Raw genomic sequence first — 18,050 nt, forward strand, 5'->3', positions numbered from 1 at the left:
TTTTTCACATACTCAGAAAATAGATAGAGAAGAAAACCCCCTGTGGAACCGACACATGCATGAAAAGTGAAGGCTTTAAAATCAGGAAGTGCTGCTGGCGTGAATCACAATTCTAGATCTTACAACTCTTATGTCGTTTTTATGAGCTTCCCACGTTTATTTCTAGCAATAATCAACCCTGAACACCAACAGTTTTCATGCTGTCGAAGCGATTGCTCGCACTTTAAAAGACAGTTGGCACAAAAAAATAAAAATAATTGAAGTATTTGTAATCTGACGGCTTGCAGCGTTAGCTCGTCTCGGATGGTTTGTCCATCCAGCCTGTTGGTCTGGAAGATCGTCTCCGTCTCTCCGTCTGTCTTTCATGTCTTCCCTGGGCTCCAACGTCTGTCTCCTTCTTTTTCGTCCTCTTTCCCTCTTTTTATCTTTGAATCTTTCTTTTGTTTCCGATTGCATCTCTCTCTCTCTCTCTGTCTGTCTCTCCCCTCCTCTCTTTCCTGACGTCAATGAGAAATTGGATGGTTTTTGATTATTACATGGCTGTCAGGCTTACTGCGATTAATTGAATTGAATCCCAGTCCATCTCCTTTACTTCTCTCGCCCTTTCCTCGCTCGTGTCCCCCTCCCGCTGCTTTTCATCGAGTCTCACTCTCATTTTCCTCCTTGTTTGTCACGTTTTTTATTTTTTATGATTTTTTTTCTTCTTCTTCCATTCCCTTGGTCCTTCTGTGCTCCCGTTTCTGCTTGCATTTCTTTCCTCTCTCTCAGTATATCCCTCTCTGCATTTCTCCTCCCCTTGTTCTCTCTTCCCGTCTCTCCCCTTCCTTTTATTTTTTTCTCTCTTGTTCCTTCCTTTCCTCCCGCCTGTCTCACTCTTGTGCTTTGCCTTCCCTCTTGTCTGCCCCTCTCTCTCTCTCTCTCTGATTCTCCCTTTTCTTCCTCACTCCTTGAACACTGTGATACTGTTGTCATGGAGACGCCCATCATTTTCTGGCTTGAATGGAGGATACTTTATTGATGAGACGGCATTGGCAGAGCTAGAAAGGGAGAGTGATGGAGAGAAAGACAGGCATGAAAGAAAAGGGAGAAGCCACTGACAGGGTAAATCACAATGATATGGAAATGATCGTCCCTGCTGCTTATGATACTAAACATTTCCACCCTGTAATTTTCTCAGCACCGATGAGTAGATGAGAACGTTGCACGCTGATGCACGGCGAATCCTGGCGAGGGGTTTTGGGATTCTCGGCGCTGCTGTAGAATATCCCTCAAAACACTATTATTCATCACTCTCACGAGGCGAAGTCGGAAGGGAGATTCCTCTTATTAGGAAGCAGCGAGCTGCTCTCGGCCATGTCCCTAGATGCCCATGTTTAATGAGTTTCACTGCGTAAACAAGGCAGCATAATGAAATGTGTTTTGTTTTGATCCATGAACATGAGCGTTGGTGTTTCCTGGGGTTGGATGGACATCATCATTAGGTCGTGGCGTGGCTTTTGCACACGGTGCAGACTGCCGTTGTTTTCCAAAGCAGAAAGCGAGCTTGTTAGACACTTCTGATGTAGACATCATATCGAGAGGCTTGGCGCCGCAGATAAGGCTCTAGACTTCCATCGAACATTTTAGCCGTCTGGCAGACGCCATTAGAAAATACAGAGGAACCAGAGCCAGATTTTATTTTTAAATACATCAATATTTTACAGAGATATTGTAATGTACCTATACATCCAAGGCTAGCTGAGATACATTTTCTGGTGCGATAGACAGAGTTCAACACCATGTAGCAGAAAATAAGAGCTTGTGAGGAACAAACTGTAGCTGAGGTCGATCTCAGCTTACTTGTGTTTGACCTCTGACCTTTGATTCTACAGTTCACCTGCTGTCAGAGACGATCCAGGGGGTGACGGCCACCGCCACCGGGATCCAGTACCAGCAGTCCTGGCTCTGCATCCTGTAAGTCATGACGGGTTTGTCAGAATAATTCAAGTGGTTGTTTTTATTTATTTAATTACCAAAAATACCCTTGCAGTATCTTCTGAAATGTAAGGAGTATCTGCTTGTCTCTTTTTGATATCCAATTATATTAAATTTAATATTTTGGAGTTTAAGATTTATTTATATATCACATTTCAGCCACAAGGCATAAGCACTATACAATCATATGAAATAAAATATAGAAGGCATAACATAAATAAAGAAACAGTCAACATATATATATATATATATATATATATATATATATATATATATATATATATATATATATATATATATATATATATATATATATATATATATATATTATTTAAAGTACCTGTTGATGTTTAGAAGTAGACCCAGAAACGAATCCCTCAGTTTACCTGGACATTTTTAAAATCTGCGAATTTGGAGATAGATGGGTTCAATTTGACAGCTCCAAAATGTGGATGTGGTGTAACTGTCATGTTTTAAAAATTATAATATTTGTATAAAATACACTTTAACTGGCAGAACTACATGAATTTATGTGTGTCTCTGCAGTATATCTGTCTATGTGCTCAATGCATTCACACATGTGTGTGGGAGTGTGTATGAATGTTTTTACGCAGCACATTTGAATACTGTCTACCTGTTGCTGCAGAGAGAGAGAGAGCGAGAGACAGAGGTTAATATATGGAAATGAAGGGCGCTGCTGGTGAGGTGAGGCGTTGACATTTATAAAACCTCCTCATTCTCCCTCTCCGCTCCAGCTGCAACGTGAAGCATCTCCAGAGGCGTCACGTGTGCATCTCCCGCCTGGATAGGCCACAGAACTGGGGGGAGAACTGCTGCGAGGTCCGCTACGTCATCCTGATCCTGGCCCCACTCAAAATGGTAACTGCCACCCCCAGAGGAAGGAAATGATATGTCTGTGTGTATATTTATTGGACTATGGCCAATTAATGAAGCATTTGTAGACCCACTATGTGTTCATGTTTCATGCATGAATTTATGTTTTATTCTGCATTTGTTTAATTAATTCCATCAGTTAATCGCTTATATCGTGCTTTTAAGAGATTTTTTTTTCATTCATCTTTGCCTAAATCTGTTAGCTGTAAAGTCCAACTCCCCATATGAACAATGTAAGCATCCTGCTGCCGTCTCACAACTAATTGATCATTTGCATACCCTCCTGCTCTGCTTTCAGCTACTGAATTTAAAAGGAAATGAATCTTTAGTTTTTAATTTTAGAAAAAAACGTGTGCTCTTGCAAATTCAGGTGCAGTCAGCCACCTATCATGACTCCAATTAAGTTTAGTTTTCTTACACAAGCTTAATTCTGGATGCAACCAAGGATCATCATTTTCTTCTTTTGCATAATTTTATCCCAAAATGCCCGGTTTGGTTTAAACAGATTTTATGTCTCCATACTTCCAAAGACCTGATGTATCTCTTGCTGCAAGAGGACACTAATCAACGCAATGTTTTCTAAAATTTGGGGGCACCTGGGAAGAAAACCCAAACTAGCTTCTGATTATGTGCGGCGATAATTTAACTAAGAAGTTAAATTATCTATTTAACAATTAAATGAAATCACTCTTTGAACTTAAAACCAAACCAGTTTCGTACCCTTCTCTCCCATCAAAACATGGACTCTTTCTACTTCCCATCAAACCACTCAACCCTCCTGTCCTCCACTGCTTCATCCTTAGCTTTAGCTTTCAATACACACACACACACACACACACACACACACACACACACACACACACACACACACACACACACACACACTTCACTCACCTGTCTTCAGATGGCACTGATTGTTAGACTCCTGATGGAAAAAAAGGGAATTTCTTCATGCTGGGTCTACTCTTAGCGTGGGATTATCCCCCCCCCCCCCAAAGCACACCATTTTCACCAACCCACCATCACACTGTGGAACCAGCGGGGGGGGGGGGGGGGGGGGTGACACTGGCAATGAGTGATGCCTCAGCTCACTGCATCGTGTTTGTTTGGTTGGTTTCTCGTGCGTACGGGCGGACCATTTCCATCGGCCCCCATTAAAGAGCGTCGCAGCATTTGTGGCTTTTTTTTCTCCTCCTTTTCTTTACCCAGCATGAATGTGCTGACCTTTCTTCAGAAATGCTCTGTTTCTCATTTACTCGGTTAAACACATACCTGAAAGCGGCCATCTACACGCTCCTGTACTGTTGCCCTGAAATAAACTTCTAAAGCACTTCTGCTAGTTGGAGCAGCTGCCCCCAGTCTTTGATGTTGATGGCACAGCGTTACTCACTGTGTACTCAAGAGCATTCACTTTCTACATCCACATGTCCCCGGGCTGGCTAAACCAAACTGGTGACCTTGAAGCCAATAAGATGAATCCTACTGAATTTGTTATTCCCCTGACCTTTTCTTTAGGGCCAAAAGCAGGTCAAATTTCTCACATCTAAAAATCGACAATTACATTTTACACAACCTCATTTCCAGTGGGTGTTTGCCTCCGCCAGGGTTGTCCCTCGCACAGATTCTTGCACAGCCGGGGGAAGGAGATTTGGGGATCTCAGAATTGCGCCTCTTCTCTTTGCAGATGATGTGATTCTGTTGCATCTGATCAGGAAGCCTCATTGACGCCTCCTGGTACATTCAATTTGTAAGAGGCCCTGGGGTAGACCCAGAACACGCTGGAGGGATTATATATCTCAACACATCGGAGACCCCCCGGGCAGAGCTGGAAAACGTTGCTGGGAAAAGGGACTTCTGGAATATGCTGCTAAGCCGTTTACCCCCACGACCCGGCCCCGGATAAGCAGAAAAAGATAATGGATGATCATAAAAATTGATTTTGTACACGCATTCATGGTTCCCATGAGATGTATACCAATAACTTTGGTGATCTCCGGACTATTCCTCTAAAGCCCCTTTGTGATGGACATGTTTTGTTTAGAGTAAAATGACAACTATTTGATGGATTGTCATGACATTTTGTTCAGACATATATTTTTCCTCGTGCATGGCGCTACACCGGAGGTATGGGGTGCTATAGCTACATCACAAATCTGCTAAAACCCACTTAAGCCTCAATTGATTGAATTTCTTTTTTTCAATAAAGAAATATGTAAAATATTAATGTCCAGTGTAGGTTAAGGGCTTTGGAATTGCCATTTCACTCAAAACATTATTACCAATGCATGGGTGCTGAAATCTTTCACCTTTGCACATGAACATCGTTTTTTCTGGCATTGCCTTGTGGTCAGCGTAACAAGTGTGTAGCTTCTTTTTGTTGAATATTCTTTGGCCAAATTTAATTTAAAACACCCATTACATCTAATGTGCTATGTGCCAAATCTGCTTTCGTAGAAAAAACGAGAACTTCCTTCTCAAGTAAAGTCATAATAAATGGACTATATTCTTAGCACCTCCACATATTGGCCAAGCTACCCCTGGCACTGGGAGAGAAAACATCCTGGCTATGTCCAATGATTTCCCCTGATATTTTATATCACTCTGATGCGTCGCTGACTAGCATGTTAGCATGCTGAAGTTAGCGCTAATCTCAAAGCACACAGTCTTACAGAGCTGCCTTCAAGGCTGCCTCATAAACCGATTGTCTGACTAAAGGACCATCACGCAGAAAGAGAGCCTTCAGATTATTCAAGATCCATTCTCTCAGCGCTGGTTGAAATTCAGTTACCACTGTGAAAAAGCTTAAAGGCTTAAATTGTTCTGTTTGCTGCAGCTGCTGCTGTACGCAATGAGCCTGGCTATGTTGGTATCAACACCACCTGGCTTACACGGCTTCCCTGGCACACTGTCTTTGAGTCTCCCAGGACATTATTACCCTCGCTCTCTGACTTGTGACAGATGTGGGATAATGGACAAAAGCCCCCAAAACACCCAGCTCGAAACCTGCCACCTTTAAAGTAATAATGTTTACATGCTCCTTACTATCCAGACTAGATCTATATCTTCAGTACTGCATTTGAGAGGTATGTTTTTACTGCTGTCCTCCCGATTTATATGATGATGTCCTTAGTTGCTTTTGTATCGCAAAGTTGTGATGTAATACATTTTCTGGGCATTGAATTAAGAGGCTATTTATTCATGGTGTACATTATATTGTGATATCATCAAATCATAAAACAACATGAATCTGAAAACATTTGAGGAGGATTCTTCTACTAAAATTTAAAGCGTTACTTAATAATTAAAGACGTAAAAATGAAAGCTGCAGCATCCAGTGTTTGTATATTAACAATTGATGAAATGATTGTGTAATGTGAAATAATTATTAAACCCACAGATAATTATTTTTTGACTTGACAGAGCATTGCAGCATCTTTTAGCATCTTGTTCTGGTTTTACTGGTTTGATTCACTCTCACCGCTCTCATTAGTGCCATTTCACACCACAGTAGTCAGCTATTTTCTCTGAAAGGCTCTAAAAACACACTTGCCCTCTATCAAACACAGATAAATAGCTTGTGACAATTATTTTTCCCTTTAGCAGCTAAACTGCAAGATATTTTCCTTTGGTGGAGGAATGGGTAGGAGTTGGTGGAGACCAAAAACAGAGCTAAAAGCAATTAGAAAATATGACTCGCATTCATCAGCTCGACACAAACCCAACTCCAAATGATTGCGACTGTGTCCTTAAAAAGGAACCCTTTGCTAAAGTTTGCTATGAGGTGAAAACATGTCAGTGTTGTTATGATAGCTTTTTTCCCAACTGGTTTACCACAGGTTCTTTAAAACGACCCTCTGGATCCTCCATTCTTTTAATGCACCACCCTTTCCACATGCTCTCCCACAGAAAAGCACCAAGACAGCGATGGAGCTGGGCAGGACGTTCGCCACCCTCTTCTCTGACATCTCCTTCAGGCAGACGCTGCTGGAGACGAAGACGCAGGAGGAGTTTAAGGAGGCGCTGGTGTTCCAGAGGCACCAGCTGACGGCAACCAACCAGCCGCCCATCGCTCTGGGGAAGGAGGAGACCGACCCCCGCAGTCACAAGCCCCTCAAGGTGGGCAGCAGCGTTTATGTGTGTGTGAGCAGCATATCCAGTGTGTACAACCTTTCAGTGTTAGGCGATTAGGCACATTTCCACCCATTCTGAAGCAGCATGTATTCATATGATGGCATTATGAGTCTTTCTCATTGCCCTGAGATGAGGCCTGTGATTGGTTAGAACTCACTAATGCTCCTCTACATGTCAGAGTTTATTTTAGAAAGACTTCTTCCTCCCATACCTTTCACTTGTTTTTGTCATCTTCATTTATTTACACTGTTCCTCTTAACACGTGCATTCACACACACACACACACACACACACACACACACACACACACACACACACACACACACACACAAAAACACTTAACCTCCATGGCAAAATTAAAAAGGAGCTCTCAGCTGAGACCAATGATGCCTCCTACGGGAGTCTAGGGGAAACGCTTCATGAGTTTGGCCATAGTTTGTGAATTAGTTTAGAAGTTCTTTTTTGTTATAGGGACAGAGCGCAATTAAGTCCCACCCACACAGGAAGGGAAAACTAATAGTTCTCCATTGACTTTGTATTAAGTGACGGGGCCTCCTTGTCAGTTCCATCTGCTAGCAAACAACAACAAAAAAAGAGAAAAGAAAAGTGACTTATAGAGTATGATTCTATAAACCACTCTCACTGCCACGCGCCCGTTTTGCCATCTGTCATGAACGCAAACACACACCTTCACACCAGGCGACAACCTCCGGTTCTGAAGAGTGAAGCCTATGCTGAAGTGTCTTAAAGTTGCGACCATGCCAAATGTCAGCCTCCTAAGGCGAAAACTGTGGTCGCCAAAGGGGTGAGGACATTGTCGTGGACCGACAGACTGTGCTTTAGTGCTACGGATCTCTCCCCCCCCTCCACCTCTTCTCCTCCTCGCCCGGCTGCCTCAACTCCTCCATCTTTTCTGCCCCTCCAATCAATCAGCATCAACTCCTGCCAGGCCTCCTCAGTGGGCAAATGACCTTACATCTCTCACAGTCCTGTCAGAGCTCCCCCACCCCTTAGCTACACGTGTACACGCACACACACATTAACACACACACAAACACACACATTAACACACACACACACACAGACACACACACGTACACAAACACACACACACCTCCAAAGGGGCTATGCTCAATGCCACAGACCAACATCTCCTCCTAATGTTGCCGTTGACAGGCCAGGGCTCCTAGACATCTCCCCCCTTGTATTTTTTTTTCTTTATAGTGGAGGATTTTGTGAGGTGTTCATCCCAGGGCTTGAAAGGCTCAGTGCCACTCAGTGAAAGAGGGATATATGGAGGGAGACAGATGGATGGAGAGGGGGTGTGGGGGATACGGGATGGTGGATGTGGAGAGGGAGCAAGTGAAATCAAGAGGAAACAGAAAAAGGAATGAAAAAGAGAGACCAGCTTCTACAAATCCAGACCACCCGCAAGAACGCACCACTTTCCTCTACTTTAAAAAAAACGAGGCCATGCCGTTTTTTATGTTTTATGTTCCTCCCTCCCGTCGCCTCTCTCCATCGACCTTTCAAAACGAATGGCAAACAGGTTGACAGTAATTCCTCTCCAAGACTTTTGTTTATCGAACCTGAGCCAAAAGCTTGTGATCAGGCCCCACACACACACAGAGGCACACACGCACACACACCCTTGTAATGGTAAATCATTCCAGGATGTATAGGGATTTAATGGATGAACAGTCCTTGTTGAACAAGCGTGTCTGGCCAGACCAGCCAGACTGCTCAGGAAGAGAAGAAGAGTTGTCAATGCTGTTGTTTGTTCAGGTTGTTTGCGTTGAGGTAATTTGTTTTGTTAATAAAGGGTAAAACTTTTTTTTTAATGACAAATGAGACAGGACTGATTTTCCCAGGAGCTTTCCCGACACACACGCACACACAAACCCTCCTCACCCGTTCCATTTACTTGCGTAATGCTATGTTCTACAAGAAAAGGAAACATTGAGTAATTAGATAATTTGCTTAATAAGCTCAGGCAGGACTGCACATTTACGCCCTAACATCTGTAACCTGAAAGCTCATCTTTTTTAAGACGCACTTTGTGAATCACGTGTCTCTTTCCCCGGCTGTCCTCCTCTTGACATCTCTAAAAATGCGCTAAAGCTTCTCTCCCTCGCAGTTGCCGTCATCTCTCTCTCTCTGTTGTCATTACGTGATCGTTCTGGGGACACGGGGATCTTTATTAAATGTACATGAAAATGTATTCCCAGGATTGAAGCTTTTCCAGGACTATCTCGTTAAATTTGATTCAAATCAGCTTTCAGAAAGCCCCCCTGTGAATTCACCAGTGTTTTAGCTGAATCATCAAATGGGTCATTTCTAATCCAACTGTGTCATTGTCCACAACAGGGCTTATGAGTTTGACGCAGCCTCCGGCTTTCTGGGCTGTTGCAGGTTTTAGAGGTCACCATAATAAATAAGCGAAATGCCTCAGAGCAAAAAATTTAAACTCAACAACAACAACAACAACAAACAGGATGCTTCAACAAGCAAAATGAGGCTGGCTTCCAAATCACTCACAAACCGGTTGCAGCTCCTCCACAAAGGGGGAAAGACCCGGCTGCGCAGATATGCATGGAAAACACCAGCAGCAGCCGCTTTGATCTGAACATGTAGATGTGTCCATGTTGCCACCTACAGGAGAAGAAAGTAAAGCTTCCACAATTGTAATACTTGCCTCACCAGCAGTCAACGCGTGATACAACTGCAGTTTGTTTTTTCTCTCTTACTGCGTGTGTTTGTTTCTCACTTGTTCTCAAATTATTTTCAGGTTAAAACAATTATATTATCTATACTTTCATTCACAGTTATTGGGTTACAAATATGCTAGAAGTACACATCAGTCGAGAAATAAGATTATTTTTGTATCTTTTATTTCTGAAACCAAACTTACGCCATTGGTCGTTATAATGGTTATATTATTATTATTACTATTATACTATGACTATAGATATAGTGTGAACAGTATAATTCAGCTTGTACCTGTAACACACAGATTTTTAAGATTTTGTAAATGAATGTATAATTTATTTCTCTTTCTATACAAATGCCTAAAAGATTTCAATAAAGTTCAAGTTTAACGTTAAACAGGATTTGCTGATTTTACTTCATATTTTCCTTTTGACCTCTGCATCCCTTTTTCTATCAAGCAAAAAAATGAAATCCGAAGTGTCAAACACACATACAGCCAGCATCTATAAAAAGAAAAGAAAGAAAACTACTTGTTGTGGCACCCAAGGGCTGCAGGTGGTGTTTGTGTCAATTTGCAGCAGCTGTAACTGCCCTTGCCTGTAGATGGCGCTGTCACTGGCATGTTGGCAAAACCTCAGTCTAACCTTCTCCCTTTGGGTCCACAGTGTAAAGACTTCCTCAGGCCCGGCCGAGGGATTTACGAGGACTTCTGCCGTCGACTGCCGTTCTACCCCTCTGACTTCACAGATGGTAGGCTGAACCCACCGGACAAGTAGTGAAAGTGAATCATCTCCCTTATTGCGCAACAGCGTGGGGCCTCTGGCGGCTCCTCGTTTGTCTGTCACCTTTTGCCTCGGACACATCTGCGCTCCATCTGTATCGCGTCGAAGGGGTTTCTCTCCCGCGACGACGACTGCCTCAAACATCTTACTGCTCCCGCACGTCCAAACGTTATTGTTGCTTCCCAAGTCATCAGACGAGGACATTGCCCCGTACATTCCCCACCGCCATCTCGGCAGGCCGCTGGTTTTATTGACTCGTCAAATCGTTCTCTTGATCAGCGAACGTGTGAACATTTTTCTGCCATCAGTCAGACAGATGCTCACATGCTGCTTGACCTTTAGAATTTGATATTTATCAAAAGAGATAAATAAATAAGTATGAATGCTGTTGTTTTTTTAGCACTGCCAGAGATGCTTGTTTTTCGGGGGTTTTAAAGTGATTGGATCTGGTTAATTAAACCACATCAATTTACTCAGTTGACCTTGATTGTTTATTAAAAAAAAAAGGGAGAGCAGAGTTTTCTTGCTCGGCTGCTCTCTTTCAGCCCTTTCTCATTTCATAATATCCAACCGCAGTCATCGGGCTGTAACAAAATCAAGATACTTCTGTCTTGTGAGTGTCATCGGATAATAATCATCTGATGAAGGTCACAGGACCAAAATCATTGTGATCCAATTAGAGCCCAATTAAAGTGTTTTATTCCCCAAATGAGTTGTTCTTCATTTGGATAAAAGCGTTAACTGCTCTTACAAAATGATGGTTGGCACGAAACCGAAACAAGTGACCCGTATTTCCTTTTTTTAATAAAAGGGCAGTATGTAGCGTCAGCCTTTGTTGAATAGTTTCTGTTCCGTATTGTGGAGGCACTGAATGAAGAACTCTGTTAATGTTTTTTGTCATTTTGAAAATTAAAGTGTTGAGCCTCCTCCGCTCCATTATGAGGTGAGTATGACTCATGTGTTTGTGCTTGTCTCCCCTCAGGGATCGTTGGCAGTAATAAAACCCTGCTGAAGTACATGACCACGGCCATATTCCTCTACATCGCCATCCTCCTCCCTGCCATCGCTTTCGGCTCCCTCAATGACGAGAGCACACGTGGCGAGATAGGTATGAGCACATATGGATGCAGACACATGGGCCCTATTCTAGAAGGAGACGTTCCTGTTAATTTTCTCCACAAACACATCGTCACATTAAGAGTTTTAACTGTATTATACAGTATTATACATTATACAGTGTGTCATCAAATCAAAAGCTCCATAGAGGTTCAGATTTGGGTGTTTAGATAAGTGGAGCTTTAAAACGGGTTTAAAACTAGTGTTATATTAACATTCCACAGAAGCTCGGAGAGGCAAGTGGGAATAAAAATCAAGTGTTACATTTTCTGTTCAAGTCTGATCTAAATCGTTTCTCTCTGACTTGAGAACAGATGAAAAAAAAATTATTTTCAAGGTGAACCATGTATTTTTTGTCAGTATCCTTTTTCTTAGTGTTTGCTGTTGTCAGAATCAGAATCAGAATGCAATGGGTATTCAATTAAGTATAAGATAAAGTGCTCAGACAAACAGATAACGTTAATACTTATTCCGGCCACATGAGGCTTAAGTACATCCCGATCCCGTGTTCTAAGTATGACTAAAAGCATTGCTGTTAAGTTTGAATTTCTCCATTCACTCTAAACACAAAGTATGTATATTGTGTGTTAGAAAGTTGTATAAATGGAAACTCATCTGGAGAAAAAACATAAACGCTTTTAGTCCTATTTAGAAAATGTGTGTCCTTGAGCCTCTTGTGGCCTAAATGAGTATTACATGAACAAACACCTGAAAAAGTTATCCTGTCAACAACAGAAAGATTCACCTGCCAATACTGTTTTTTTTCACCTGTTTTTACACATACAAACTAGTAACTTTTTTTCTATTTTGGAAAAAAATGTAAAACAATTAAGATCAGCCTTATAAAATGAATCACAGGGACTTTTTCCCTCACTTTCCTCTCAGGGCTTCCGCAACATTCAATGTGAGAAAAATTTACTTCAGCTTCTTTGAACTTCGCTGAAAATCCTTCAAGCACATTAATTAGTCCACATCTGTACTTCCTCCTGAGTTTCCTCCGTGTGTGTCCTCTCTGTCCAGATGTTCGGAAGACCATCATCGGCCAAAGCATCGGCGGAGTCATCTACTCGTTGTTCGCCGGCTCTCCTCTCGTCATCCCTCTGACCACAGCTCCCCTCGCCATCTTCATCAGCGGTAGGCCTCCGCTCATCTCAGCCGAAACACACTTATGTTTTCGTCGTTTATGCCGACGGCCGGTTTGAAAAGGAGGCTGGAGGGTGGGTGGAGAACTAAGCAGATTACATCAAAAAATCAAGAGGAGGAGGCACCCAACCGTGCAGAGCAGCAGCTAGAAACCCTTACGTCCGCTTCTGCTCAATCTTTTACCAGAAAACAGCCCCGTTGGAGTAATGTAGTTTAAGTTTTCTCGCACAAACAGTATGCCCCTAATGACTGTTCCCAGTGCAGTCAAGCAAAAAGCACATGTCTCCACAAACCTTGTGTTTTTTCAGGGATGAAGAAAACACTTTTTTTTCCTCCTCATTGATTTTACATAATGGTTGCTTTCAAAGGCCTATAGGTTTGGAAAACTGGCTCTTCGCCCACACAACCACGCAAACTTTGTATTTCGTTGTGAGAGTCTACGGCGCATAAACTGTTTTTTGCCCCAACAGCACTGTTTTGTTGCTTGGATTTTAAACGTTCTTGGCGGCTGAAAGCTGCGGAATCGGGCAGTGGTGAGGAGGAGAAGCAGCGACCCCGATGCCAAGATGTAGTTTAAAAACCAAAGCGGTTTGCTGGGTTTTGTGGTGTGATGCTCTTTGAAGTGAATGGGTTAGAATTGTGCTAAGCACATTCTCACGGGGATAATTATAGTACATTTCCAGCAGCCTGTCTGAGCAGAACAATGGCTTGTTTGTAAAGTTGTAACTCATCTGCGCACAAATCTGCTCGAGATTACAACTAAATTGTTATGGTTTTAACAAATCCATTGCAATTCCTTTTGTCCTTTTCATGTCTGAATGAAATTCTCCTTTTTCTTTGAGCGTGAGTAAAGTCGATCTTTTCCTCCGCTTTTCAGTAATAACAGCATCAAAAATATACCTTACATTTTTTAACGTTTTTTTTAAGCATCTTTATTTACAGAATAAAGGTGATCAATGCTGTTTCTTATTAACCTAGTTTGTTTTTTATATTATTGATCAAAGCTGTATCGATCAGTCTGTTGCTCATTGTTTGTTTGTTCGTCACACACAATTTCTCAGGCACTGATTGAATTTTGATGTTACTTGAAAAAAAAAATTCTTTATGCTTATTTTCCACAGATTATACGAGTAGGTGTCGATGTGAAGCGACGACGTGTTGACTGTTGTTGGCTCATCTGTTTTAGCAAAAGAAGCAACGAATCTGTGAATCAACAAACGGAGGCCTTTGGAGCTCCGGTCATGTCTGACGCGGGTTATGATCTGTGTCTGTGTGCAGTGATACGAGGAATCTGCGACGACTACAACCTGGACTTCCCGGCCTTCTACGCCTGCATCGGCCTGTGGAACTGCCTCTTCCTCATCCTGGGGGGGGTCTTCAACGTCAGCCTGCTCATGAAACTCTTCAAAAGGTATTTCTCCTACACTTCTACCTTTTCTTTTTACGATTACGGTGACGACAGTCACTGGCGCTCAACGGAAACATCAAGGGCTGCAGATCTTTCCTTCCGCTTCCCTTTTCAGAGTTGTTTCAGCCAAAACCAACAGATATTAAGTTCTCTTTTACACTCTGTAGCCCTGAATTGAACTCTGTGAGGAAACAGAGCAAATATCTGAACATATTGCTTTTTTTATTCACTTCAATGACAGCTGTGGCCAGAGGCCTTTGTTTTGGGGTTGTCCGTCCGTCCCATTCTCATGAACGCGAGATCTCAGGAACGCCTGGACTTTCTTCAAATTTGTCCAAGTCCAAGGTCAAAATCACTGTGACCTCTCAAGAGCTCAATAATTCATATGCTATTTATTACAATTTCACACAAACGTCCAATAGGACAAAAATAATGAAGTGATGACATTTTATATATATATAAATTGCAACTTGACTGTTTGATGAAGGCATTCAACCAATGTTTTAAATTGACATTTTTTTCACAATCACTTTTGGGAACTAAGAAAGTGATTGAGTGCATTTGGTTTAATTCCGTTCTATTAATGTTGAGTATTGCTGTCGATTTAAAAACATTTCATGAAAACACACACACATGCAAACTATAATTTGACACATTGCTTTTTAGATTTAAGTTGTAGTTTAATAATATTCACTTCTGTTTTGTATTTAGTTCCAGTACCGGGTTTCAACTCGAGTACATCTGCCTACATGTCTACTTCTTGTCTGTATTTTTTTCCATGAGGACTATTTTTTATTTTTACTTCAGTTCATATCAACATTTTTGTAACACTTTATCTTTTATTTTTTATTCCTGTGTTCTTCCAGGTCGACGGAGGAGGTCATCGCGCTGTTCATTTCCATCGCGTTTGTGGTGGACGCAGTGAAAGGAACGGTCAAAAGTAAGTCGCTGTTTTCACAGTCTCACTTTGTTTTTCTTCTGCCACGTTGACTGGCATAAAATCTATTGAATCAATAACTTTGCTTTGACTCATCAGAACCAATTTGAAACACTAACATCATACCTGCTGTCAGATCTCCTAGCAGTGTGTCAGCCTCATATTTTAAACAGCCGATTACACTGAGACAGGAAAACTTAAAATAATCAAAATAATCAACACACGCACACACGCACACACACACACACACACACACACACACACACACACACACACACACACACACACACACACATACACACACACACACACACACACACACACACATTGTGATTTAAAGGTCCAGCTCACTAATTAGCATGGCTGACCCCCACTGAAGAATCCTTTGTTGACTGGTGGTCATAAGATCTTTCAGCTGTCTTCAGTCTATTTAATTAAACACTTTTACCACTATTCTGCAGAAAAATACTGCCATTCAGAGGAATCTTTTAACAATCTGTTCTTATTGAAGAACAAGCCATATTCTTGAATATTATTATATTGCCAGATAGTTTTCCTGAAAAACGACCATAAAAGACAACAAAGAAATTCTCAGACAGCAAAGGCCCAAATATTTGATGAATTAACTAATCTCATATGAGCAGTGCTACTTATTCAGACATCATCAATCCCTCTGTTACTCCAGTGGGTCACTGAGCGGTTGAAAGAGATACAATGTACGAAATGAATCAATCCACATTTCGATCCCAGCCTGCAGCCATTTTACACCCCCTCCCTTTACCGAACCTCATCTTAGTATATCATAAATATTTTACGCAATTTAATTTCCAAAAAAAAAAAAAAGAGATGACGACGGCAGAATGTAATTTATTTTGAATGCGATGTCGTCCTGTTTCCGCAGATTGCCGGTGCAGTAGTTCAATTTTCACAAACCATTTGTAAAATACGCTCCGAGCTCATATCCCATTACCATAACATTAACCTATGCCATTTTGTTGACACTTTTCATCCAAAATATTTTTGCGGCAGCATGAATGAATACACCCCGTGAGTGTATCCAGTTTCCTCTACAATTCTGCTTGCACATAACTTTCTCCCGGTTTGATGAAAAGGCCTGCGGAGGGAGCGGCGTGCTTTCCTGTGAAAGGGATGATGGGAAACTATTTCTGCTTGTTTGGCACTCTTATAGACAAGCTTATTCTTATTTAAATAGTTGTTCAAGCAAAGCTCTACAGGGTTTAATGTGTCAACCTTCAACATTAAGCTCGCTAAAGGAGCAGACTCACATTATGACTGCTGGCTTGTTTGTACTGCAGATCTGATGATCTGTCACATTGTTACTGTAAAAAAGTCAACTGGTGAAAGTCTCAACTCCTAGAAGACAATCAGTCTTTTGAAGCATCAAATCAAGTGTCTTACAAACAACTCTAATTATTATATATATGTGTATATATATATATATATATATATATATATATATATATATATATATATATATATATATATATATATATATATATATATATATATATATATATGCAAGTTCATCTGCTTTGAAAATGTATATATGTTACTATATTATGCTTCTGAGTCGGGTTTCTAAACACATTATTGCAGTTTGTATGAGCAGGTTTGTTTTTTTCTGGAGCATTGCTACATATTTCTTTATAATAATCATAATACATTTACAATAAATCATGTCTGTCATCCATACAACCCGCACAGTTTTTTGGGAAATTGCTGGGTTTCATAGCTTTTTTTCATAAGTGTGAACTACAGTCATTTTAATCTATATTATTTATAAGCGTTCAAACATGTCAGAAACAGGATTAAGGACTATCTGAACACGGACTGTTGTCGTTGTCCTGACACAGAATAAAAAATGTTTGGTTCATTTAATTTGTAGGTTTGTTTTTAAGTTTTCAGTGCAGAGCTACAGCTCCGCTGAGGTTCATCTCACTTTTATGAGGGTCTCTCTCACCCGGCAGAGTTTACAGTCCCTGTCCTCCGTTTCCCTCCATCCAACATTTTTCTGAAATTTACAGTTTTTCCATGGCAATGCATTGTGGTCGCACACTTCCAAATACCGCCAAAGTGCCAATAGAAGATGGCAATGAAAACATAAACAAAGGTCTGCCCTTAGTAATTACCTTTGTGCCAATAAAGTGCAATTTATTGGCACATCCACCAGTGATGTTTGGAGCTAATGCTCTGTTTGGCCGTGTTTGTTGTCCAGTCACATAGAAGATTTCGTAGTATTAGTAGTGAGTGTTTGAGGAGTTCAGACATTTCACATAAAACTATATCAACAATGTCAACCGTCTGATGGCACTGCAGGAGAAGTCAGTGCATCGCCAAACTCTTTAGGATCCATCCTGTGGGCACCATGAATGTATGTACACCACTTCATGACAATCATTCTAATATGTATAAGCAGTTTGGATCAAATTGGGGGACCAGCCAACCCGCTAGCATGGATAACAAATTCTGCGTATGTTGTTATGTTGCAGGGTTTCGAGTCTTTGCTGTTTTTATTAATCTTCTGATCTGTTCTCAGCTGAACTCAACACTATGGATGTGGCTTCAGTCTTTCAGAGGTACTACCACGCCCCGACGCTGGTCAACAGCAGCATAGACGCCTTCCCTCAGGGCGGCGACCTGCTCGGGAGGAACAGGAGTGAGGTGGCGGCCGGGTTCGACCTCAACGCCCTCCCCGAATCGGTCATCCAGTGCTCCCGAGAGAGGCCCGTCCTCTGCTTGCTACTGATGCTCGGGACGTTATGGATGGGCTACACCCTCTACCAGTTCAAAAGGAGGTACGTGCAGCGCTGCGGCACTCTCGAGATAAATCCCTGGGGGGAGTTTTAAATCTTGTTTGGATGGGCGCTCCGCCCGGCGAGGACGAAGACCGCCGAGTTGGGGCCTCGACTCTTAAAGATTATCTGGCGTGACGACG

At 41.7% G+C, this 18,050-nt stretch overlaps 1 protein-coding gene across 1 annotated transcript in view; it reads left to right on the plus strand.

The window, feature by feature from the left end:
- slc4a11 (solute carrier family 4 member 11) overlaps positions 1–18,050 on the plus strand; it is a gene marked incomplete at its 5' end in the record, with an annotated part of 82,065 nt that overhangs the window by 50,326 nt on the left and 13,689 nt on the right. Inside the window, 9 exons of the mRNA XM_079222817.1 lie at positions 1,872–1,953; positions 2,730–2,853; positions 6,775–6,984; positions 10,374–10,458; positions 11,473–11,598; positions 12,627–12,740; positions 14,028–14,160; positions 15,024–15,097; positions 17,682–17,910. Coding sequence (XP_079078943.1) covers positions 1,872–1,953; positions 2,730–2,853; positions 6,775–6,984; positions 10,374–10,458; positions 11,473–11,598; positions 12,627–12,740; positions 14,028–14,160; positions 15,024–15,097; positions 17,682–17,910 — 1,177 coding nt within the window. The remainder of the gene's footprint in view (positions 1–1,871; positions 1,954–2,729; positions 2,854–6,774; positions 6,985–10,373; positions 10,459–11,472; positions 11,599–12,626; positions 12,741–14,027; positions 14,161–15,023; positions 15,098–17,681; positions 17,911–18,050) is intronic.

Source organism: Taurulus bubalis (assembly GCF_910589615.1).
Source record: "Taurulus bubalis genome assembly, chromosome: 1".
NCBI lineage: Eukaryota > Metazoa > Chordata > Actinopteri > Perciformes > Cottidae > Taurulus > Taurulus bubalis.